The sequence below is a fragment of the Neodiprion pinetum genome, chromosome 6 (assembly GCF_021155775.2).
Source record: "Neodiprion pinetum isolate iyNeoPine1 chromosome 6, iyNeoPine1.2, whole genome shotgun sequence".
Taxonomy (NCBI): domain Eukaryota; kingdom Metazoa; phylum Arthropoda; class Insecta; order Hymenoptera; family Diprionidae; genus Neodiprion; species Neodiprion pinetum.
Genome location: NC_060237.1, coordinates 1891363 through 1918671, shown reverse-complemented (window position 1 = coordinate 1918671; position 27309 = coordinate 1891363). Strand labels below are relative to the sequence as shown.

Below are 27309 nucleotides of genomic sequence, written 5' to 3'. Positions count from 1 at the left end.
ATGAGATATCGGAAGTTGATTTGTCAGGAAATGGAAGTCCTGTCAATTCGATGTCGGTTTTCGTTTCGGTAAAGCCCTTTCCTCTTTGACGGACGGGCGTGCAAAATGCGTGAGTTGGGTCGGAGAGAATGAGTGGAATGCGACGCGTTGAATCATTCTTGCGAAATTCGGGCAAGAAACCGACAAACGCTCGCACTCCGGGTATGTCTACGTGCAACTTTCGTTATATTTTTGTTCGAAGCGTGATACTTCCAGGAGAGTAAGAAAAGTGCGCGAGGCGAAGGTTGGATTTAATTAAGATGGAAATAACTTTTCGCCCGGCAAGCAAGCGTGCAGCCTCGCCGTTACTTCACACGCCCGCCAGCAATTTGCAAATCCCGATTTGCCTCCCACTTTTCCTTCGTCTTCTTCTTCTTCTTCTTCTTCTTCTTCTTCTTCTTCCTCTTCTTCTTCTTCTTCTTCTTCTTCTTCTTCTTCTTCTTCTTCTTCTTCTTCTTCTTCTTCTTCTTCTTCTTCTTCTTCTACTTCTTCCCATCCAGTTCGGCGTAGAGTTTATACGTGTAATTATATAAGTTACCCCGCGGTAACGCGCGACCTCAACTTTTAGTCATTTTATTACACGGACCAGTTGTTTTAATGAATAAGATAACTAACTCCTTTTACTCGAGGCAGGTTTGGGGCTTCTCCAAATCACCCTGCGGCCTTTCTGTTGCAATAATATCCATTGTACTTTTTACACTCTCCTCATTCCTGTACAACACCGGTGTTGTAATTGTTGTTTTCCGAGGGAAAGAGAAGAAAAATCAGTCTTTCAACAGGGAATTGAATAAATAAGGTACTCCAATTCGTGACACACGTTACAGTGGAATTGATTTCTCTAACCACTCTTCGAGCAATTAATTTTCGACTCATTTCGTTGAATTTTCATTCAACTTGTACACATGAATATTCACTGGATTCAAAGACAAACTAAAACAAAAAAAAAAAAAAATTGAAGATTCGCAGTTGCGTTTCCGTACAGGTATACCCATATAATGGAATGCTTTCAGTTAAATACTAATATACGTTAGTCGAGTTAAAGCGTTTGACTATGTCGATCAGTTGATTGGCAATGTAGGTGCTCAAATTTGTACACGGTACTTTGAAGTCAGTTTGACATAAAATAATCATTGAAAATTGAATGGCCGTCCAGCTTTTAGGCGTGAGCAAAAACATCCCAAACGTACGCGTTTCAAGGTGCGGACGTAGCTTCTCACAATTACCATCGACGAAAGTTTATTAACATGAAATTTCTACGAAGAGGAAAATCTCTGCAACCGCGCATGTACGCCGCTCGTAAGTTCTCGTGAACGCCAATTAACACCGCTCCTTGGTCTCCGTTTATTCACCTTCAATTATTAGCGAATTTAGCGCAAAAAAGGGTCACCCCTGATCTGCATTTGCCGTTTGCACGCATGTACGCATATACCGTACGTTAGTTCGCAAATCGTGGAATTAACCGCAGCGTTTTTCCGCAAAGGGTGCTCGTATATATGTGTAATATAATTAAACGAATCAAGGAACGACCGTAATTTCCATTAGTCATCATACGCACCTTTCAGGTTTACTTACTAATTGTTTATTCGGCTACTCAACCACCAATGTACCCACGCTGATGAAACGAATTGAAATTTAATAAGCTTCGAACGGGTTACAATTATTTACAAAATGTTAGTAGAAAATCCTGTAGGTACGCGAACCTTGTTCAGCTGTATTTATGTTACACGGTGAAACGCTTGGTTATGCGTTCTTATTATTATAACGAGAATAATAATATTTTGCCGTTGGAATATATTCTTCTGATGGTATACTATACGTGTTGAAGCTACGGGGCTGTTTTATTGTAAAAATAATAATTCTCCTTTCTACGAATCGTAATAATGTACCTACACGGTTTATAAAATCATCCTTCGAGTGGAATGAATAATAAGAATCTCACTTATATAATATCAATAAAGTTCAGGATGATGGATGGGGTGGGAAAATATTTCTCTGAATATGAGAAAGTATTGCAAAAGAAGTACTCGAGTCACGTACAAGGCGGCGAAATTTTTCTCACCGGTGAGAGGGAAAAGCTTCTTTTTTTGTTCACCTTCGTTCGATTCATCTTCCTCTGAATCAAAGGTACAGGTATCGAAAAGCTTATCGTTCTTTTTCTCAGCAAACGTAGTTGTGTTGTAGCCAGAGTCTGGAGCTGAAATGGAAGAATAAGAAACGGGGGGGGGGGGTGTTAAATTAACCAGAGTATAATTTCCTCTTCCTTCTTTGTAGCCTGCTTTTGTGTTTTTTTTTTTTTTTTTCCTCGAATATTTGTCAGTTTTCTTGTTCTTTTCTTTTTTTCTTTTTTCTTTCTTATTTTCAGATGAACGAATCTCCGAGAAAGCTTTCTTCACCCTTTGCCAAAGGCGTAACTCAATTCCGGCGTATAACCTTTCTCGTTAAATTTTGTACGTCTCCTCTGCGAGATGAATATTCTTATTACCTTGCGCGTATCCGACACTTCGGATCAACGCGATGATCGACGACAAATTGCGCCGATACGATAAATACGAGCATGTTTGGCTAGGGTTCGATGGGTTTTCGTACCGTTACACACCTACACAAGTGTCGGTGTGAATTCATCACAAGGGTAGGCATATCGACTACGTCGTCCTGCCGCCTTCGTCCTGGATGTAAGACGTTCGCGGGAATGGGGTTGTAAGCAGAGCGAGATACTTGGCCGGAAATTGCGCTCTCCGCAGAAGCAGCGTTTCCGGTCTGCTGATATAAACGGTGCCGCGAGGCTTCTCTCCTTCCTTCGTACCGTGTTCCGTTTTCTCTCTCTCTCTCTCTCTCTCTCTGCATTTTCTTCTCATCCCGCCGCCGGCATAAATCCCCCGAACTTATTCGCCTTATTCCATATTTTCGTTCTTACTCGTTCCCATACTCTTCGGAATATGTATAACTTCTTTCATCCGGTCTGATACCCACTTATGATCTCACCGATTTTGCACCGCGTGAAAACAACTTGACACGCCGCGGCTGTTTTCAAAATTAAATTTATAACGGTGTGGATAGATCTCGACGGGGTGGAATAACTCAATAAATAAATGAAAAATTCGACCTTCCCATCGCGAATTACGAGTATTATATCCAACGCCCCACCTCGTAGGATCGCTCTGTGAATTTCCCATGGGAATTGGTAACTCTATGACGCGGGTAGGCCGAGAGCCCAGAAGGCTGATATTTCCACGGAACGGTTTGTTAATTGTACGAACCTCGTAATCCCGTCAATTATGAGTCAAGTCTCATGAATACTTATGCGTATATAAACACTATACTATTAAAATAAGAGGCTAAGGTGGCTTCGCACATCGTCGTTCAAGCCTACAGACTTTCATCCCGTTGTAACGATGAGCGCGCTATGCTAATGTAATATTATTTCTGTATAATTACTCATTTTCTTTTCCTTTTTCTCTCTTACAGCTCGTCGGGGGCGAATTTGACATGGAACTGAACTTCGTTATTCAGGACGCGCAGAACATCAGGCACATGCTCGAGCTGCTGGATCACTGCCCGCCAAATTTACAGGTGAGTCGTATTGTCACTGTTGGAAAAATTTAACCAAATATAATGTCCCGGCAGGTTCACTTTATATAATTGTAATATTTGTTCAAATTTTTAGAATTTTTAACGTTTAATTTGTAATTTTTTATTGCGTATATGAAGAAAAAAGCGTCACACACGTTTAACTCGACGGTTCTCTCTAGTGAATGCTGTATGAAATCATTTTACTCAACTAATTGGATAATTCTTCTTTTTGTGGTTGTAACTTTGTTTTTAATTTTTTTGTTGGAATTGACGTTGAAAAAATACAATTGTTCTTATACCATAAGTCTAAATTTAAAAATACAAAAAGTAAAAATAGATAAATAAATAAATAACAATAATTTACAGAAAATAAAATATACACGTATTCGTATTTGCGATAATTTTAAACCGGAGAGATAGAGAGAGATAGGGGAATATTTAGCCTCAGAGCTGTCTAAAAGTGAAAATATAATATATATTCCCGTCGTGATGATTAATCACTCGCCACGCCGCGATGATCGCGTTAATATGTAACGAATATATTGGCGCGAGTTCGATTAATCATACCCGAATAACGCACTATAGATGAATGAAGCATAATTAATTCGCGAAATTTATAATAATGTAGAAAAATTGACGACGCACATGTTGCACGGGAATTTAACAATATAATATAACCGCATAGGGGGGTTTAATTTTTCCCTCGGTATGAGGCATGAAATTTTAATTAGAAATTTAATTTGAGGAATTTTGTATTGCAACTTGTAACGCTTACGCCGCTCGAGGGCATACTGGTTATGTATAATACAGAATTTAATGAATATCGTCCACATTGTTTAATCTCGATCGACGTACCTGTATTCCTATATAATATCGTTTAATAATTGACTTCTCGGTATTATTAAAATATGTGAAAATTTTCAGCCAGACTAAATTAAACGTAACGAATATGAATAAAGAATGAAATTTATTATCGATCACAATATACACAGACTGCATTCGCATGGCCGGATACACCGGCTGCAGTATCGAAACCGATAATAACGAACCCGTATAAGAAGTAAACCGATATTAACTGCAGTACGCGAAAATGCTGGCGATATGAATAAAGGAGGAAGCAGAGTAAAAAGGAATGGAAAAAACGTGGGAGGGAAAAATGGTGAGCTTAAAAATTGCTGTTCGTGCTGCGCCTGCACCACCACAACCATCCCTGCAGGCTCGAATACAGTCGAATATACCCGCTGGGAATTTAAATGAACGCTATGCGGTGGCAGTAACATCAATAATAAATACCGCTACGTCATCCTTTCGCAAAAATACCGCATTTTTTCATTTTTTTTTTAAATTTATTTTTCATCCACGTTAAAGCAAGTAAAAAATATTTTTGGGAAAAAATTCATAACGTGATATTGTGCGCGTGTGTCGCGAATCGGAGCATTGATCGGTTTGATACTTCAAACCGAATAACGACAAATAAAATAATAAACGATACGACTCGATTGGAAATCTTTAAAATTTGTACAGATTTTTAAAAGTTTATAATTACTTTAGGCTATATTATCTGCTCTACAATTAGCAATAAGTTGAAGCGTTGCTCCGATTTATAAATTATCGTTATGTGTATATCTTGTGAATAAGAAAGCGCGTGCCGCATTTTCCCAAATAAATGATTAAGTGAAACAAACTATCGGAGCTTCAACTAGAAGCCTCAAAGTACTTGCCTTTTCGGAGAGCTCGAAATGGTCAAAATAAAGGCAAAACGCAAAGAGCCCGTATTTCATTTTACGTGTACCGAAAACCATGTTTCACTTTAAAAGTTGATCATCGAGTAGATCAATAATTTCGCACGCAATATCCAAGTTCCCTGAGTTTATCCGTGGTCTACTGAAACTTGTTCAAACTGTTGAAACTCGGTATCGTCAAACCTTAGCTGCGAGTGTACGCAGATGTTTCATCAATTTCCATCGAATCCTTTTGTCGTTGAAACAAGTAAGTAGGTACGTGTACACTAATTGTGCCACGGTTTCTCAAGCAAAGATCCTTCTGAAAATTGTAACGCTTGTCGAACGTCTCGCGTGTTGGAAATTCATACAACAGTCTCGGAAGCAACGTAACGAGGAGAACTCATCCCTGTAAGGAGCACAGGAACACAGTTTCCTTTTTATCACACACCCGCAAATTCGTGTAATATAACACCCTTGTGCGTAACAGTCCACAGCATGCATCGCGCTCTTCGAGGAGTAAGGTCGGATGCTCTATCAGGTTTCTTCGGGCTCTTATATGTATAAGGGTTGTGAATTACAAAGAGACTCGTTACGAAGTACGAGAGATAAGGAGTAAACATTTCTCGGAAGAAGACCGCATCTTGAATCTTCTCGATTCCGCTACAGTCGTCTGAAGTCGGCGTTGGTTTCACTTGGCAAAGGACCGACTTTCAAGAAAGGACGAGTAAACGGAGACAATCGATCGACTGACTGAGCGAGCGCATCTTCTTCTTCGGTTGAAGAATATCGGGTTCCAAACCCTCTTTACCGATTGATTGTCGATCGTCGATTGTCTTCGGTGTTTCCGTTTTCCAAGAAGTATTCAGCAACCTCTGTTAGTTATCCTGCATCGAGGACTTATCGTTGGAACTTGATCGTCTTCTACTCGGGTGTCGGTACCTAAATATTCGTCATCGGTTTGCGCGAAATGAAAGTTTGGAATTTATTTGTTCACGTATCATTCTTCGTTCTGCCGTTCCCTTTTTATTCGTGGGTTTGTCTCTGTTTTTTTGACCGAAGCATCAAATTTACGGTAACGTTGATCAAAGCGGGGATTCGATCGCTAACGCGAACCCGACCCCCGTCCAGCGCAATTTTTTTTCACCCACCGGGATCGAATGTAACAACGCAATTTGAATCTTTTTAGTATTTTGATCTTCATTGTCGTTTGAAAAGTGGAAAATAATGGAAAAGTGAAGGGTAACGGTTGCGAAGTGCGATTTTTCATATATATTCATCCCCCGGCCGTTCGCCTTCATCCCCTGTCCGTTTTCCCGTCTGTGGCCTGTCAAATATCTCACACCTCAGCCGAAAAAATATATAAGACGACATCTGGTGGAAACCCGTTTCATACTGATTTTAAACAACGAGACGAGAAAGGAAAGCTCCGAATTCGTGATTGTAAGCAATTGCGATTGGTTTCACCGGTTCGGCGCGAAAAGCGAGAGCGTTTGCTGGGTGTTCTTATTAATTCAGCCGGCGTAAAGTCCTCGGGAAAGGCCTTCGTGATACTTACGCGTACGCGTCGCCCGAACCCGGCTTCAGGGTTCGCCGGGGGCTAATAGTCGGGCAAATAGTGGAAAGAAGGACCTTCCGGGCATATGTCAACGGATATATCTGCCGCCGTCTCGCAGTCACTCGTTCACTGCGTTGTCCTGGCTAAGATGGGCCAGGACACCTAAAGAGCCAACCTTTGCGTGACGGGTAATCCTTAATTGGCACTAACACGGATCCTGGCGAAACGCCAAGGTTCAATTATTACCCACCGCCATCCACTACGGGTCGCAGTTTCGTGGCGCTCGACGCTCGATCTTTGTCGTCTACAAACTTGGTGGAAATCATTTCTCTGAGTGTTTAAGATGTATCGCGTATCTGCCTTAACCAACGCGATTTTAAGCTTGATTGCACGCGTTTCATCCCGATTGCCTCCATTCCGTAATTGAAATATAACGATATGTCGTATTCAACGTGGGATGTAGGAACGGAATGATTGTTTTATTCTAAAAACTTGCTCAAAGGATATTTTTCCGCGAAGATTTTTTTCTTTTTTTGTTCATATTTTTCTTTTTTTCTACCTCTTGTAATTTTTTCTTTATATATGTACCTACGTTAGTCAGAATTTTGCAGGAAAAATTTTACCACGGTAAACCATGCGAGAACTGGGAAAATTCTTTTGCCAGAAGGAATGAAACGGGGGAGACTCTCGACGGTATTTTTCATCAGCTTTTGTACTCATTTAAACTACTCAGCTGCTACGTAAAGTACATCTTATATCCAGTTCATTTCATTTCTCTTGGAAATTTTCTGCATTCTTCTTGAGATATTATAATATCTATCCACGTCTTACTTTTTATCCGTTTTAGCTCCAATTAGCCGCCTGTGACGTATTTGAGAGAGAGCGAAAGAGAGAAGAGGTAGAGAAAGTAAATGTAAACGATGAACGGGCGAAAATTTTTATTCAAAAAAAAAAAAAAAAAAAAAAAGAAGAAAAATGTACTTTTCTATATTAAAAATTCTCAGTTAAAGTAATATCGCCCAACCGCGCATGTAGCGTGAAGTAAAATGTTCGTTATTTGAAGTTTCTGCGTGCACTCAGCGCGCTGCTAATAACTTTGCTTTGATTTTCCTCTCTTGCTTTACTAAATTTTTTTTTTTTTTTAATGTAACGCATACCAAGAGAAGAGTGAACCACCGTCGAACCCCGCTTGTATGGCAAAAGTATTACTTACGCTTCGTTCGATATTTTGTTAACGAGGTGAACTTTGACGCATTACACATTATATATGTGTTTGACGATTTTTAATTTACTAGTCAACGCTTCACCCTTTTTTTTTTTTTGCAAACACGAGTGAGGAAAACATTGCCGGACAAAGTAAGGAACGGGGGAACGAAAAATAAATGAATATATATATATATATAATTGCTCGAGTGATTCGCCGGCCCCTCGATTTTCGGTCCACGTAACGAACCGACGCAACTGCCTGTCATCACTCTGTGTACCTAATCATACAATACGGTTCATATATTTATAGCAGCCTGCAAAAATTAAACATGCAAATTAAATTTGTAAACCAAAAACAAACATGTTTCCCTTACTGATAATTCGGATAATTAAATTAGCTTCGATATGGATATGCCTGCGTAAAAAGCTCTCTGGAATTCATTCAATCGACTGCTCTGTTCGTCAAAGTTGTTTATTTTTTTTTTCGTACAGGTAAAAGAGAACGGCTATAGGAGGCGAATTTTACTCACCACATGTGTGTGCCGCAGTGCCCCGTCGATCCGTTAGAGATCCTCTTCATCTCGATCACGCCGCGGTATAGTGATATTTCTCCACGTACGACAACGCCTCGTGAAAATTCCCGTTTCTTTGTGAAGCGCCTTCCCGCTCGTTCCGCTCTTCGCAAAGCTCTTATTTTCCTTTGATCCATATTTAACACTTTCCATTAACCTGAAGGCGTTTTTAAGCATTCTAACATTAGCCGTACTTTCACAAAGTACGCAGGCTAAAAGTTTGTCCCGTCTCACAGTCACTGAGACCCTCGATTCTCCTCGCTACGTTGGAATATAAAAAAATCAGCGACCCTGCCCCCGCTTCAGCCTCCTCCCTGTCACTTTTGGTAATTATATCAGCTCGGCTACTCTTCGTTGAAATCTGACGTAGAAAAAAAAAATTTAATATACTCTTCTCCGCCGAGTAGCGAACGTTGACTTACTCGGTGAATGGGCAGTTTTTTCATCCTCCCTCCACCCCGTCACGAGCGAGATGGTATCTTGGGCTACCCAGCATCTAAAAATTCGCATCCAGAGGCTCGCCCATATTTTTCCATCCTCGTTCCACGATTTCCAAAGCCTCCAAAAAAACATTTTCATTTCCCTTTATTACCGTGTTCCGAACAGAACATTTCGGTCTTGTCAGCTGTTTAATATCCGCGAAACCTTTATACAATTCTGATTCTTGACGAAGGTGGTGGTGTTTTTCTCGAAGTGACGGCTACGTCGACGACGCCTCGAGGTCGCCCGGTTTTTGGTTGGTTCTATTAGCCCTGGACCAAGACGTATTATTTACGCTGTCTTAAAAGATATCGCAGTGGAAACGACGCGCGTGGGTCAGACAGATAGCGGACCGCCCATTTTTGCACCCGCCTGAATGGACCGGGGCGCGAGAGGAAAGAAACACTCTCGACGGCCGGCCTGCCTGCTCGGTAGAGCGAATTACCCTGGTTTAGTCGACAAAAGCAGCCATTTCGCCTAGGTTACGCCACTGCGTGAGTAGAATATATTGATTTATCACCGTCAGCAGCCGACCGGCCAACCGGCTCGTCGCAAGCTCTCTGGGAAGGGCTCCTCGTCTGGCTTGCCGTCGGAGCCAACGGCTATCCTCCGGATGACGCTCCGATGACCGACGGGAATTCCTCGCGCCTGGCTTCTCCGGATCGCTGTACGTCTCCATTCCAGTTTCCTTCCATCGAGTGGCGTCCCGGAAATGAAAAACAATCGAATATCCACTTCGAAAGTCCTTGAAACCCCCTTAATGCCTTCTGCGCATTCGGGATGCTCGCGGAAGATGAAACGGAAATTGTTTCATGGTTGACAATGTCTCCGACGAACTGATTGCCGTGATTACAATCGGCGCCTCCCGACTTGAACCGAGCGCGAAAGATTCAGTTCTGCACTGTCAATCGAGAGGCGCGAAACACAGAAGTGGAGTCCTTTTGGGGTGGGTGCAACTGTGCAGCTGAAACTTTGAAGCCGTACTTTCGGAAACGTCGATAGTTGTAACGGCGTTGATCATCGACGACGGGTGGTTGATGAATTTCTCGAACAAGGCAACGTATCGTCGACATCCTGGGATGTGGGTCGAAATTTTAACCGATCATTCCAATAATGCCGAGCGAGGCTGAGTTTTACCCTGGATTTGATTAGAGGCCGCAGCATCGAATCTCTCTGTCTTATCGTACAAGCTGCATGCAGGCTGTCTTCGATTTCCCATTTTTCACTCTACTCTTCGGACTCGGTGGCAACCGTGCCGTTGCTACTTGCGGAGGACATTAGTATGCGACCCGTGTTACCGACTAATGGCTTTCGTTCGATCCCCGGTTTTCGCTTAAACGCCCGACACACGCCTCGAAACTGCTGGACATACGGTTGGAAGAGGAGCCGAGCTGTCTTAGGAATCGACTCGACCCGCACGAGTCCTGCGGGATAAATTATATCCATCTTACTCTGCCCTCGCGATCTTTCTCCATTACTCTCTAATCCGCGTCCGTGTCTCTTCCGTCAACTAGCGACGGCGTTTCTTCAACGACACGGAGGCGACAAATATGAGACGGAGGATGAAGACCCCGAATAAATTCAGACGCGCGCATCGCGGTGAATTATGGCCTCTCGCCCTCCTACTCGGAGCTTGGAGAAAATTAATGAACGACACTTTGTCCTGGTTTGTGCATGACTGCTGGATCACGTATTTGCATGCAAGGTGAGGAACTTGAATTCGAGCTCTGGCTTCGACTCGAAGAAATCTGCAGAACGGTACCGTCGTTTCTGAGATTTGTGGGGGTTTCGGGCTCCGCCTAAAGTTACAACGGCTGCTAACGGAGGGTGGAAAGTCTTCGAAGATGACGCTTGGTGCGCAAACAATGCGTAATGCTCAGTGAAACTCGGAACGGGGTCGTTCAACCAACTGTTTTGGGTGTGTGTGTGTCTGTGCCCGTCGCGCAGGAGGGTGTCGCCTGTAACCGAGGGGTGGAAATGAGCGGCGGCGCTAAGGCCGGAGAAAAATCAAGGGCTCCATCAGTCTGGACGAGAGCGTGAAACTTGGGATGGTCGTAAAAAGCAACGAGGAAAGGATCCTCAAACTCTTTAAGGGAAAAGACAAGGGAATTGAGCCGTGCAGCAAGCTCGCGAGCGTCGAGTCGAGTCGACCGAAAACGGGTTAAACCTGCACGAGGCACGTACCGTTACCGCCTGGAGAAACTTTGTTCGTTCCAGGATTCTAGCCAGGGAGGAACTTTCAACTATGTTTAATCGAGCCTCGAAGGACCCCTATGAATACCCAATCGCGTCTCATTGTAGTACCTTTGCATCGTGATGCTGCTGCCGGAATAAACTTGCGAGGGGAGGCTACGTGAAGTTTTACGGAACTCTAACCAAGTATTTCCGATCTCGAAGCCACGGAGTCCAATCCGACGCGACGACCGACGACTTCTTCGTCTTTAGCGTCAACTGTCTCGACGACGTCTTCGAGCTCGCCGCATTCACACAAGTTTTCTAATCTGTGTATCCAACGCGGCGGTGAGTGGCTGGCTTCTACCTGGTGCACCCGTGACATACCGATGAGAGAATTTGCGTCGACGTCACGACGTCGTTCGCTGCTGCACGAAGCGACAACGGCGCCATACTGCACGGTAGCAAGCCTTGTCGACATGGCTGAGTGTGCGCCGTCCTTCCTTCCTTCCTTCCTTCCTTCCTTCCTGCCTGCCTGCCACATTCTGTTCTGTTTCTACTTCGCTCCTCTTACTCCCCGTGGCTGGTACGTGTGCGTGCGTGTGTGTCGTTCCGGTTTGCTTAGCTTCATCCCCGGAGCCTGATGCTTTGCGCCTAGCGTTCACCCGCGAACTGGAAAATTATTCCACCGCAGGGGTTTCCCTGCTTCAACGCGGCTGGAGAGCCTTCTAGGGGACTGAAACGCTATCGGAGTAGTCATATTCGATGAATCGACTTCCAACCGATTCACCACTCCGCTTTCATACCACTCGAACGCGTCCTGCATCCGCCTCGATGAGTCTCTGCTGCAATCCTCGTCATCCGGTCTGCACGTTGGAACATGGAAAGAGAAACTGTTACTCGCAATTGAATCGACGAATGATCAGCTGGAATTAAGTACCTCAGGTTTCTTATTTCACGTTGGGAATTCAAGGTGAGACTGAGAGGTTGGATGCTATATTTCAGGGGTGGAGACGCTACGTGCGTCGGGTGAAAATTAGGAAATTCTCTGGAATCGTTTGTGGCGGGTGAGGAATGGGATATAAAATATAAATGACGGGAACCAAAGGAGCGAGACAAAGCGTTGACACACGTCGTGAAATAAAATACTGCGAGGCCCTCGGCTATGGGCTTGAGCAGCCACCCATGTAGAACCAGGAAAAACCGAGAGAAAGAGAGAAAGAGAGCGACCACGTGGGTGCCAAGAAAATTGAATAAAAACCTGATGCACCCTGAGTCGTGAATAAATGGAGGACAGTTCGCGGAGGCGACGATAATATTGTAGGGATTGGCGACAGCTTCGAGGGATGAAAGAATGGACGTACGTTCGGCAAAGCGTGCAGCGTTGTAACCTTTATCGGGGTATGACGATAACGGAAGAATAACGGCCTCCTAAATCGGTGTGACGGTCTCGCGACGCCTTAACGTTAAGGAAGATGAAACGTCACGATCACCTGGCCGCGCCGGCATTCCGGGACAGCGACAAATTACGTTGTCCGACCTCCTCCCCATCCTCCTCTTCGTCTCCCGGGATACTTCCGGCGAAAGGACTTCACGTAAGAAGCCGTTCCGTCATTCCTGCCACCCAAAAGCCACGCTTTTAGCTTCGCCTCTTGACGTCACTCTACTCCGGGCTCGGATGGTAGCAGTTATTGCAACGGCGAATGACGATTCGTGCGCAGAAATTCTTCAGCAGTATCCAGACGTGGCTGTGTTACCCGTCAGGCTCGTCTGCAAAGCTCTGATTGATCGAAAGCTCGTTATTTGCTTCACAGACAGATAATATATGGCTTTGCTGCCGCGAGCAGATTCTTCGGTTGAATACGTTGTTTCCAAAATTCTTCAAACTCCATAACTCCGAGCGTTCGTTTCCACGAAAATAGAACAAAACAGAAAGAAAGAGCGGAATGTGGAACAGGATCCGGGTAAAAGGAACGTCAAACGCTGCTGGAGACGGGAAAGCTGAGACGGTGCTACTGGTCCTCCTTCTCTTCGTTGTATTCTTAGAAACCGATATCCGTTTTCTCTCTCTCTCTCTCTCTCCGGCACCCCGTTAATTAAGGTGGCTCAAAGTGGGCTCCTTTCGATAGTACAAAGACACGCGCGCAAAGTAAACCTTTTAATCTTTTACTCCCGGGGATTTGTATCGACTCTTCTTTATTCTCGGTCCTCTCCCACGTATACACTTATCTCGGAAATAGCAATGAGTCTCAGTTGGACACTCTCTTCGCTGAGCTAAACTTCCTCTGAACAATGAACCGTCAAAGTTATAATTGATGATTATAATCTCGAGTCGATACATCAAAAGCCAGTGGGAGATCAGCGTCGTCGATATTGGGGAGAATCGCGAGAATATATAATATAGGATTACGCGGAGAAAAATCTCACTCCAGTTTCCGGCTGTTACGGGATGAAATATCACAGAGAGATAAAGGTTTTGAAATAGATTCAGCAGAATTGCCGAGCTCTTTCCGTTCTCCCACTTTGCTGTACCAACAAGTCATAAAATTCTAGAATATGACGCAGTTTGAAGGCCGGAATAGGGGGGCATTAACTGAAAAACTTGTTGCAACGTCGGCCAGATTTTTGTTCTCTTAAAAGTTGACGGTTAAATCGGGTCGCGTCGTTTGTCCTTTAATGGCGCAAAAAATAAAGGCAAAAAAAGAAATATAGAAGAAAAGTGAAAAAGGTAAGGAAAAGGCGAGGCCCTGCCCGTGTCTTGAAATTTCCATGACGAAGAGATCGACTCTAGGGGATAAAAAGTCAGGTTTTATGCTAACTACGCCAGAAGGCAGTTTCGCCATGCTTCCCCGAGACGAGATGGATCCCATATATAAAGCAGCAGCCCACCGCCTGCTTCTTCTCGGGTATTTACATACTCGGCTCACACGAGATTCCAACCAATTATGCTCCACAAAATCGACCCGGGTTACCGAGAGTCCAATCCCACGGTCGTATAACGAAAAGCGCAGGTACACACCCCGACAAAAAGCTGAACCCTAGGCCGAAGGAAACGCACAGGTGCAGCTGGAATATCACCAATTTCCGGGTGAACTCGGTTCCGGATACACTCGGACCTCGACGCGTAGTGGAGAAATAACATTTGCGGTGTCTCTGATAACGTTGTTATCTCAAGAGCTTTCCCGAATCCGGAGTGCTGATCTCGCATTGGCTGGTCGGGATATATCGCCGGAGAGAATTATCGAAGGGGCAGGTTGTCGGACTCGAAGGCCGGAGATGAAGCGAGAGAGGGAAAGCTTCGTCCGATCTTTCTCGAACCGGGGTACGTCTCGCGGTTATCGGATTCTTGAGCCAATGATTCCAGCCGCCTGGATAGCGGAAGAAGTGCAGTTTATGCAGAGAGGCCAGACTAGGCGGAGTTATATTCGTCATTCCCGTTCGATTTTACCATCTGTTTACCAGCGGTGGATCTATAAAGGATTCGCGACGTTCGATGCGCGGTGGAAGAAACCTCGCCACAATTTCGAACGACCTAGATCTCGTATATTTCAAGAATGCAAGATGTCTTTCGGACTATTTTACTTACAAATGGCCTTACCGCTCTTTCGACACACAACGCGAACAACATAAGTTTACCAAACGATACTTAGAGGACAATTTCACGCAAATATCAGCCTGCTTTTCACCCGAGGAACCTCTTCGCTCGACATTTATGGTTCTACGGATTTGTATCGAACGCCTCTTCAGCCTGCGGCTAACGTCGCGGGATAATACCAACGCAAATGATCAATTACTCACCTCGGGTTGTTGACGGTGAGAATAAAAAAAACAAGAGACCGGGAAACCTATCCTTGTAACTAGTTGGTTGTTATTTCTCGCGTCTCTAACGAGGGTATCGACGACATCATCCTACGGAGGATCTTCCTGCGATTCGATTTTGCCTATATCACCCGCCTCCGTCAATTACTCTTCGCTCCAGATACCGGCGCCCAATCTCATGCCGACATTGAATTATCGAAATCCCGGTATACCGAGGTTGACGGGAAAGAAGATATCCGCGGAATAAGAGAGCCACCTATACTCTCGTTCGGTCGAATCTTATCGTCCTCCCGTCTCTAGTGGTGTGCAATTTCGATCGCGGTTCACGTTTCTCTCTCTCTCACTCTCTCTCCTTCTCTCGGTCTGTTTGCATGCGCGTTGCCGGTGCCACCAGCGGTTCAGATTCGCGAAAAAAATCCGCGAACCGTCCACCTTCCGGAATCTTGACTCGGGCAAAATACTCCATCTGATTCAATTTGTCTGCTCTGACAGTGATCCGCCAGACTCGCGCGGTATTTCCTCAAGCGAATTGAATCGGAACTCTGAAAACTGACCTTTTTGCTGGTCGCTCTTCCGCATTGATGAGCAAAAAGTGAGCCTCCAGACTTTTTGAGGGATGAAAACGTCGAGTTGCGACATCGCAGGCGGCCGCCTCTGTCACCCCCGGGTGGACATCCTGCGTAGGTCAGGCACGTAATATGGACCTCAATCATCGCGCGTTGAATAGAGCTCGTTAGAGAAATTTCACAAACTACGTTGCAAGGCCGTGACTCGTGGCTCAGCCCTACCTTACACAAGTACGATGTGTGTGTTATAGCTGGAGAACGGATACGCGATGGTCACTTGTGGAATTGATGCTTGCCGCGTTGAAATTCGCAAACATATATTTTAACACCCGTCAATTTTCACACTCGTTACGACGAGAGGACAGATAAAACAACTCTCGTGTGTCCAACTCACGGTGAAGACACTTCCCGCCTAACTGGTTTTTCTTTGATAAAAATGTTGAACGGCGCTCAAGTGCCACGTCTTTCCGCAATCAGGGATGCGGACGAATGCATCCGGAAATAAGATCGTAAAAGAATACAGGTCATACGTGTATTAATCGTTAACGAACGAGGTCTTCGTTCAAAGCACACGACGCTTTTTTTACTCGGTTAATTCGCTTTCCCCCGCCTACCTTTTTATTCCTCCTCTAGGCAGTGTATATATATAATGTTGCAAGTTTTATCCAAGGGTTTAATATTAAATTAAATTGCGAAAATTATAAATTCGTTGGTCGTAGCGACTTGGGAAACCCTCGGCGACGCGAGCTACTCCATCGTAATTCATCCCAGACTCGAATCATATGAAATCACGCCTGTAAAATTGAGAAATTGAAACACTCGAGGTACGGAAAACCACATTTCGCCTAAACTTGTTATACGTATAATGCAACCGTTAGGAAATCTCCAATTATCACACCGTCGATCTATCGTAGATCGCGTTTTGCTTTCACTTTAAGAGGATAGTCCACAATTTTGACAAGACATTTTGGCGGGGAGATGGCGCGTCGTTCTTCAAGGGTGGAAGGCTGAGTGGGACCAGTAGAGCAGAGACGAGGTGTGGCGGGGGATGACCCGTCCATCTACGTGAGGGATTGCCGACCTCATCCCAATGGTGTTTAATATTCCCTTTACGCTCAGTGTTCGCCGTTCCCCACGTGGGACCTCCTCCTCATCCTCATCCTCCTCCTGCTCCGTTCCCGCGTTTGCTTTCTTCTCGGTCGCTATTTTTCTTGCTTTCCTTTCCTCTCCTCTCCTCTCCTTTCTTTTATTCTTTGCTTGCTCGCCTCTCGACGAGAGTCCAAATACGATTCGATTTGATGGAATTTATCTCAACCTTCTCCCCTTTGTACCCATACTTTCCAATATACCCACCCTTCGATCCAGCCCCGCGATTCGGTTTCAAACAGCTAAGTCGGTGGCGAAAATCCCCCCTCCCTCGTTGGGGGGAGGAAAGGAGAAACGTAACACGCAACGTCATCCCTCGAATTCCGGGCCACCTCGCCGCGGTACATGGACGCGAATTTCATGCACCGCTTTATATTCCGCCGCCGCCGTATCCTCGCGGAATATTAATTTCTTTTCCCCTCGCGGATACGCGCCGCCGCCGTCATCTGCTCGACGGCGAAATCAACCCCGACAGAAGCCGTTTCTTTTGCCTTCACGCACCCTGATCCGGTTTTTTGACCTTATTCCCACCCGTCCGACACTTTTCTCGTCTCGCTATCCAATTCAATTTTCACCTCCGGGCCTCAACGAATTCCGACTAATTCCCAAATTGCGCCGACTTCTTTTTTCGCTTGTTACATTTGACAGCGGAATATGTCATGTATAGAATTTATTGCGGGAAATGACGCGCTTCGTTGTATACATACATATATATATATATATATATATATATACAATGAGTGTGTGCATGTCACATCGTCACATGTGTGCTCGCATTATTCAACTTCAGAGTTCAACTGACGTTAGATGATTATTCAGCCGTTTGATAAACGTCGACCATTATTCTCCTGGAGTTATTAAATTTCAGCAAACCATGCCGGGGGGAGAAAGGCTCTCTCGACAATCCGCTTCAATTATTCCTACGGGTGTATTACCTCAACGATGACTAATCCGGCCTGTGTCACTCAAGATTGCGTTTGTATTCCGTCACTCCTCTTTCATTCTTCCCTCTTCAACATTTAAACTCGCATCAGTCGGCTCGGCTGTTACAGGTTGTAGGTATAGGTATATTATATACATACCTGGGGACGAACCTCGAGACGAATCTCTCGTCGACTCGGCGCGTGGTATAAAACGACAGGAAAGAGCGAGCGGCCCGAAACAAAGGGTGGAACGCAATTTCTAGCCTACGACACTTACTTAAGTACACAAAGTGCTTGGTTAACGGGGTTTAATCCCCAAACACTCGATAACTCTTACAACTATCGTCGCGGAAAGTGAATCTATGCTACTTTTAATCAATCTCACCCCGCGCAACAAACCGCTTGCTTAAACTTCAGGTGAAAGAAATTAGAGACGCGATGGAAAATCTATCCTTGCGAATAAAGTTACACCTGCTTTCGTCATAACGAAAAGATATTTTTATTTTTTTGTTGGACGCTTTTATCGTCGCATGTTCGTTCGATGTCTGAGTACGATTCACAAAAACTAAAAAAAAAAAAAAACTGCGCAAAACTAAACCTCGCTTCACGTCACCCGAAATTTTGCTTAATAAATCTGCTAAAATGTGAAACTTGTATATATGCTTTTTGTGCACTTTTGTCTTCTTTTTTTCCACCCCTCTTCTTTTTGAACTCGTGCTTTTTGCAGCGTAGAAAAACGGCTGATAGGCGTTGCGGTAAGTTGGAATATTTTTCACCCAAAACGTGGGTCTAAAGGGAGAGAGAGAGAGAGACGGAGCGGTATACCAATGCCAAGAAACCGGCTGAGGGGCGATTCCTTGTTTTTCTTGCTGGTCCCGTTTTTCCAGCATCAAGTTTAATGCCTTTTTTGACATCACAGCGCGTGTCAAGCGAAACCCTCGCGTCCTTTTTTCCTCGCATTGTTCCCTTGGACACTTTTTTCCGCGAAACAAGTCTCGCTCTCCACGATCTCTCTTTCACACGTGCAAGAATCTATAATAAATGTACTTAACCCCGCCTACCGCCAAGCTTTTTCACGTTTTTCCCTCTTGCTGTTGGCTTTGTACGTTTTTTTTTTTTTTTTTTTCTGTTTCCGTTTTTTGCGTATTATTATTATTACGTTGCGGTAAGAAAGGCGGGTACTTCTTCAGAATGGAATTCGGGGTTCGCCAAGACCCTTTTCTTCCTCGCTGCGAGACTAATGACCAGGGTAAACTTTCTTGTGGCATTTGAAACGTGTACAAAGTCGTCGATTCAAATATATTTGACATTTCACCGATTTCCCAGGAGTTTCTACTTTCGGTTCACTCTTCGTACATTATTACCTTTATCGTCGTAGCGAAAGCGCTTCGACTCGGTTGATCTATTCGAATCTATCTATCACAGAGAGGGCAATTAATCGAAGAACGAAGGAAACACTATTGGATTCACCTACCTTTGGATCCTGTTCGTTTCGTGAATAACTACTTTGAAACAAAATCTAACAATACGTCTAAAGTTCATCACAAGTTTCCTCTGGCATAGTTCACCGCCGAACACGTCTTTGTGTATATTCCCAGCTAGACCGAATGCGGCTTCCCAAAGGTTATTATTCATGGAATACCAAATAGCTTTGTCACTTTGACTACGAACCTCTGTGTCAGTCTCTCTCTCTCTCTCTTTCGTATCTCCACTCTTGTTACAGGTATATTCACTGTATTTTTAACAGACAAAGAGAAGGATAACTCGAATCAAACGATAGTGGGTACAAGCTGACGTACCTTTGACTCTCTGAATTTCGACCAAGTTACACGTCATCCGCAATAATAAAACGTGCGGCTTGTTTCGCGTCAACTTCGATAACATCGTTCGGCTCGGTGCTTAACAAAAAGCACGCTGAATACTGAATAATAGGGTGGCTGAAGTACGCGTACGCGATTCCTTCTCTCTCGTCTTATTCCTTTGTCAGTCTACCTACCGAGCAGAAAACTTGGGGATTATTCTTTTTGAAACTGACGGCAATCGCGATCCGCAGACGAACCGAGTACGTTTTAATCATTTACCAACATTGCTCGGTCAAATTAGATAAGGATCTTTTTTATTTTTTGTCCGAAAGCTCGTTTTGTAAATTCTTCGAAAAGTTAATGAAATTCACGCTGCGGGTTCGCGGAGACCGAGATTGAACCATGTTTTCGCTCTTCCTCGCCTCTTATTTAGGTAGGGAAAGTTTGGTCAACAGATATACCATGAGATCGTCCTCGAAGCTGCAGCAGACTTCAAACTCTATTTTGAATCTCGTGGCCGATACAGAGGATCGCTAAATTCGTTGCAGGAATTAAATTTTCCCAGCTTGATCGGCGCGGTTGAGTCAAGAGGGGAGGGCACAGAGCTATTTTGGTATTCTGAAGTCGATCGGTGGTTTTTCCGCAAGTCTCTTTGCTAACCAACGAAATTACGTAAAAGACCGATGAAAATATCGCGCGGAAATATTATCACTATAGGGCGCAAATTTTATCGGCAATCTTTTATTCATTTTTTTGCCATAAATTCTCATATCGCCGAACCAATTATCCCTTGATAAAGCAAAGAAAAAAATAAGAGAGTCGGCGTTTTGAAGCGAGGTTTTCTATAATCTCGCGGGCTAGTAGTTTTTCTCGATTCGACGAGCAAACAGAACCGTTAAATTTCGGCAAAGAAGAAATCAATGCTCGAAGGGTTTGCCTTGGGGAAACTGTCGACGACGGCGTCGAAGTTTATACGTAAATATGTGACCGCCGGTTGAAAACTGGCGAGGTTTATTTGCACGGTGCCTGGCTCTCGTGCCGTTAGCGTTTCGCTTTGATAACGGAAAATCGCGGCTCTCTTGCGTCTGGTATACAGGCGGACTGATATACATTTTCGTTTGGTCAAAAAAAAAACCCGGCCCTGCAATGCAAACAACTTGAAATTGCTACCGGCCCCTTTTCGGGGGCGGAGATTTGTATTTTGTTTTCCAATTCCTCCTATCCGATCCTCTCAACTTCTATTGTTTACATCATATTTTTCAATCCAACCGAATTCCGCTCTATCGGTGTCCAGTTTTACTCTCACAATCACTCGTCGCGAATTCGAGGCAAAGATACGACGTGCGAATCAGTCGGTGGGAAATCACAGGCATGTCAATGGATTAAGCCAAACCGAAGCTCATTTCTACTTCGAGTATCGAATTTCCGGCTTGAGTGTTACGCGGAAATCGCATATCTAGATCTCTTATTGTTTCATAGGTTTCAACAAGAATTTATATAATATTCGTAATATTCTAGATAAGATTATCATTCAGTGGTCAGATCAGTTAATAAGAAAAGGAAGGAAATTCGAAGTTTGATGTTGTCGGCTATTCAGCTTTCCTCGACACGTACACGTGTCGCAAATAATTGCGAAACGGGAGGGGAGAGAGAAAGAGTGAGAGAGCTGAAATATGTACAAACGGTTCAAAGGAATTTCTTTACGCAAATTCCGACATCACCGTCCTGTGTAACTCGAACGCACGAGTTGTAACGTGGCTCGTAATTTATTCCGGGTTGAATATAATTTCCTCGCACTCTTTTTGATCAGGCCACCTGTACAGAGATTCTACACTCGACAATGAGCGGCGAGATTGGAATGTAGAATTTCTACGAGGGGAGAGAAAAAGCTCAGCATCCGCTGCATCGCTAACTGCCATGCAAACGTAGGTTACAGAAATAGTTGTGAAAAGATCCGCGTTTGAATGAAATAATTATTGTCGCGAGAAAAGGCGTGGAAGTTTATAAATTTTTTACATAATTCTAACGTTCGTTTGCGGGAAACGAGCTTTCTTTGAAAACTTGGTCGTCCGTGCGGTGTTGCCCTCGTTTTACCCTGAATCCCGGATTTATTCGATACGCCATTCCCATACCGGAAGGCGGCACATACGGTAATGCCGACGCATTTTGCGGATTTGGATGCGGATACATACGTGGATACAGCTCGGCTCTCGCTCGGCGCGTGCATTAACACTTTAACACTTTGCGTAGCGGAGCTGGCTGAGCGTGATGTGCACTAAACGGGCGGCGGAGCGATTCGCGAGTAAAACGGCAAATCTGCAACGCTCGAAGCGCCCCCGGCGCTTCATTTCCATTTCCATTTTCATCTGCGAAATAACGCTGTATATACGTGGCGGACGGTGTTTTTTTCTTTTTTTTTTTTGCATTCTGTTATGCAGCGGTATCCTTTCGTACATAATATATGCTAATGCGACATCCTAGCTCCTTTTACAAGAGCATCAACGTCACCTAAACGGATAATGTAACGAGCATAAACATTAGGCTGTTTAGCAACTCGACGTAGCGACAACGGTTTCACGACACAATCGACTGTCGGCCGTCGCATTTACATTTCAAATTCACCTCCTTGCCGTATTTCTCATTTTTTATACCAGACGCGTGAAAAACAAAACGGAAAACAAAAACAACCCTGTTTTTTTGCTACTCCGCTTTGAGATTCTAATTAGCACTTTTCGAACCTTAAAAATTTATGCAGAGTGATGCTTTCGGAGTCGGGGGATTTCTTCTCTCTGCGACGCGTTGCTTTATATGCGTCCAGCTAAAAAAAATACGCCCCATCAAATACCCACGAGCAGCTCAGAGCGGCTTTATCGTCGAGAAACAAACGAATCGACGAGCCGAACGTTTCATCCATTTTATCATCCGCCCTCTTGGGGTGCCTGTATTCCCTCCCACCTCCCGCATCTTGACTGATCCTCCCACCTTTGCGCTCCAATTTTACTCTCCGTGGGACGAAACGATGCCGGGCACAAGGTGCTTGAGACCGAGTTTAATTGTCAATTTGCATATCCGCCGATTGAAAGTGAATACACCAGTTAATTGATATCTACCCTGCAACCTAATGACCTTGGTTATCTAACCCCGCGGTGTGTAAAATATTACGGGACTCCAAAGTCAGAACAAGCAAAACTTCACCGAGTGCTTCAATTCTTTACACCTCCCGCGCCCCTTGTGCGTTTTTTCAGCGTCTTTTGCGACAATGGTATGAGGTATATTAAAACGCCGAAACGGCAGAGGAACGATTTTTTCGATTTCATAAATGACTTCTGGGCTCGAACCACTCTGCGGAATTACATTCGATACATGTATATAACATAAACCGTGCTTCGCCTACGATGCCGAATGACTGAAATTTGAGAAAGGGGGAAAAAGTGCGAGCCTTCGACCAACGACGGATTTCACTCCCTCTCTTTCACTCTGTCCATCTATTTTATACCTATATATTGTAACATTACTTTGACCTGCGGAATTGTATTTCAACGATTCTGTTTTTCGATTTATCTCAGTCTAAGCCGCTTCATTACTTACTCCCGAGTACGTCGTTTATTCAACTAATTGCTTATCAAGTTCATTCGTTGGACCATCGGATGTGCCTGTAGGCAATGATGATAATAATTTGTGCAAAAAAAAGAAGAAGAAGAAGAGTGAAAAAAGGGATTAACTTCGAAGACGAGTTTATCCAACGAATTATAATCACAAAAAAAAAAGCGAATGAAAAAGGGGAAAATATATTCCGTTTTTCTTTCATTCCCTGCTCAAATAATAACGTTGAAGAATGAGTTCGAATTATTTCAAATCTCCACGATGAACCTCCGACTGACGGACCTTCAGATGTTTTAATCTCTTGTGAAATTCAAATACGCTGCAATTTTTTTGGTTTTTTTTTTACATTAGCTTATTATGTACGCACTTTTCGCCGAGTGATTACAACTTCAATAAAGTTAAAAGGGGGGGAGGCAGGCCAATTTTTATGTAATCAGAAATTTTCACCTTCCTTTGTTTCCTATCTTATATGTATATGTGCAATGTATATGTATATACAGGGTGTTAATGTTAACTCGGGGCAAACTTTTAGGGTCTGTATGGGCTGCCAAGGCAAGCATTTTGAGGTAAGATGCCCATAATCGGAAACTCATCCTAACGGCTCAGGAGGATTTTGATGGATTTGGTACCGCGCGCGCTTCTTCGTAGCGCAATGAATCAGATGTGATCACTGAGTACTCGACGTTTTATTCACAACATCCGAAGACAACAGTACAAAAGTTCTCTGAAAACGATAAGCTTTGAAAAAATGAGATTTTTTTTTTCAGTTCGGAATATATATGTACAATTACAATACAATTTCAATTTCCTAGTCGGTGTTCAAAGAGTCTATTATTAATTTTTTTTCTTTCAGAGATGTCCATTTCATTCTTTCCATTTTCCATTCAATTAACACCTAAAAACATGGACAAATTTTTGAATGATTTTTTTCTTTTTATCGTCGACGGCCTGACTTATAAATTATCCAAATGTAGATTCTTATTGGAAATTACACCGCTCTGTGAAAAGTAGTGTAATAGAATTTTCCTAACTCTAATCGGTTAGAGTTAGGAAAATTCTATTACACTACTTTTCACAGAGCGGTGTAATTTCCAATAAGAATCTAACAAAAAGTATATCTTTGGCTGAATCAATAACCGAGTTTTCTTCCTTGCCGTTCTATATATGTTAAATAACAATAATAATAGCAATAATAATATCTCCTCCTCCTAGCCGACTGTGTTGCGTTTTATTTGCAGCAGAAGCCTTAGAAATATACGTACAGCGACGCCCTACAAAGATGCCTCGTACTTGTCGTGACTGATTGCGTAACGGTAAAACTTTCTCAGCCGAGTTTAATACACAAGTTACGTCACCCGACGTCATTTCGTAAGATTTCGAAAATGCTTACGTCCTCGATAATAATTTAACGCCCGCCTACCCTGAGCAGCCGTTTAAACGACGGACTAATTGACGCTGAAATTAACTCTCCCTCGAATCGAAATCCAATTATCAGAATTACGAAACGCATCGATTTTCTTCGTTGTCAGTTTTTTTTTTTTTCTTTTCTCTTATCTCAAATCAAGGGAAAGTCTCGAGGCCAAGGTAAGCCTCCGCTATGGCCAAATTACTTTCCCGGATTATCTCTCCGCGCTTCAACTTCAAGACGGACGACACATTGTCAGTCGGACATTCCGCGGATCATTTCGAAATTGTGACATGCTTTTCGAAGCTGACATTGAAGTTTGTCGAACGGTCTTGAAAAGAATAGTCAACCACTTGTGAACTTTTATTGCAGAGAGAGAAAGAGAGAGAGAGAGAGAGAGAGAGAGATATGGACGAAGTGCAATATTCGATTCGACAGACGTCAGGATAATGGCGGCCATTTTGCTCGCGTAACGCGAAACTCCTGTTTGCGGTAAACTTCGGGAAAGGCGGATATGACAGGATCGACGTCACGTCATTATACACACGAACGGTGAAATCCCTGTACACGAGTGTCTAATCTCTCGCGGTTTATTCCCAGCTCCTTTCATTGATCACGTATAAACTAGGTGCGACGTGTAGGCAGATGGGTATATCAAAACAAGTTTGGAAATTGAAACAGACGCGACAGGCAGACACGTCACGTCGCCTTTACTTGAGATAGAGAAGAGAGAGAGAGAGAGGGAGGGAGGTAGGTAAAGGACACACAGACCCTCGTTATACCGTCGATCCATAAAAATTTTCTCGAGTGGCGGAAAGTTTTGAAAATACACGTATGTCAATACTGAAAAGACGAATGGATCATCAGACTCAGGCTCCATAATACATAAGAGACTCGAATCTCTCTCTCTCTCCCTCTCCCTCTCTCTCTTTATTTCTCTTTCTCTCTCTGTCTTCGTATCGAGTCCTGATCCTCGTTCAGAACGCTCTGCAGCTCTGACATTGATCGAGCGATGCCCAGGCAAAAGCTTTCGAACATTGGTCACCCTCCTGTGTTCTCTAATGGAGGGATTATTTTACTTCGCCGATATTATTATTCAGCATTCCGGACGGATTCGCCGATCCTCGGTTGGGGTGGGTATTCACGTGTATATACGACGAGAATTCACCCTCTGTAAATTTACCCATATCCACGCGTGCAGATCCTGATCCTTGCCGAGGTAGCAGGAGGTCCTTAAGTTCTCCCGTGTTCCCGTTCGATTAAAATCCTTTCTTCTCAGCTCGCCGATAGGTTCGCGTTTGTCGCTGTCTTTCCCCCGTACCATCTCATCATCTTTTTAGCACGTCAATTTTCCTACACTCTTGGGACGTCGCGTCTTCGGCACGATTTCAAGCATATTGAAAACTAAACAGAACAGGTGCGTACCTTTGCAGAGTCTTGCGGGTTTTTCCTCCCTTTCCTCCTCGTCGAGTCCTTTGGGACTCGCGTTGTTTTGCATCGCATAATGTGATTTCGTTACCAATACAGCCGGAGCCTCGACTCTATCCGTAATGTTGTTCGCGAGCCTCAAAGTCGCCTTTCTCCGATCCTCTTCGATTCCCCGCCTCAAAGTCACCCTCTCGACTCTCTGCCGAGTCCTCAAGAAAAATAATGCGGGATCTCGGCTCCTTCGGTTGGACGGATGTATTGTTGCGGTTGTTCTACCTTCAACTGAGGAATCGACTCACTTTTGTCCTTCCGATTCCCTCGCCCCTCACGATAAGTAGCAACTTCTCAAGATCGCGGGCAGAAACTTGAGGAACAACCTTTGTTCGGACCCACTGACGCCTTGGAGGGATCAAGGGCTTTTCGGGTTTCGACGCTGCGAGTGGGAAAGGCACCGAGTGACTTGAGAAAGAGTAGGAAACCGTGTATCGTCAGTTTACGATGCTTAGAGAAAGGAAACTCGGATCTCCTAGCTAAGCTGACTGTAACGATAAGACGGTACCGCGAACGATGAGTTGAAAACCGAAGACTCTTCCTGTAAAAAAAAAGACAATTAGGTAGCGTCACGTAGGATTCAAAATCACCCCCTATTCTGTCTATTTGTATATGTTAATTATTAAAAAAAAAAAAAATCCACAATCAGATTAACACCAATTATCCGCAGCAAATGCATCGCGAATTATATATTTCGAACATTTTTCACTCAATTTCCTATTAAATTCAAAATAACCTTTAAGCTCAGCTAGGCGTAACTGAATAACGAATACCTCATTTTTCTACAGCTCAACGGATTCCCATCCGCGATCTTCTTCTGGGACACCGAATATTCTGCATTACACTTTCTTACATAGGTACGTTAGATTACTTTTCTGCCGTTCGGTTACACCATCAGATCGAAAGTGTACAACATATTTGTCTTCGTTTTGATGAAAATTTTCACGCCTTCGGCGTTCGTAGCACCCGCATTTTTAACGGTCCTTTTTCCAACTATCGGGAAATCCGACGTAAGCGTCAATCTCGTTAAATTATCTCACGATTCGCAGGTTTCGATCTTTCGGCAAATCTCATTGTCAGTAACAGCTTCTGCAATTCGCCTCAATCCCTTTCCGAGTCTCAAATGATTTCCACTAATTTTTGCTTCTACAGTGAGAATTAGTGAAGGCGAAGCGGGAAAAATTGGCGAGAGTTTACTCCCTCGAAAATCGACGTATATCATCGCTTACGCCAACTACCGCCTGTTAA

The 27309-nt window shown here is 43.9% G+C and overlaps 1 protein-coding gene across 1 annotated transcript in view; it reads left to right on the top strand.

Annotated features, from left to right (window-relative positions):
- rg (A kinase anchor protein rugose) overlaps positions 1-27309 on the top strand; it is a 157525-nt gene that overhangs the window by 37708 nt on the left and 92508 nt on the right. The window contains exon 2 of the mRNA XM_046633230.2: positions 3505-3609. Coding sequence (XP_046489186.1) covers positions 3505-3609 — 105 coding nt within the window. The remainder of the gene's footprint in view (positions 1-3504; positions 3610-27309) is intronic.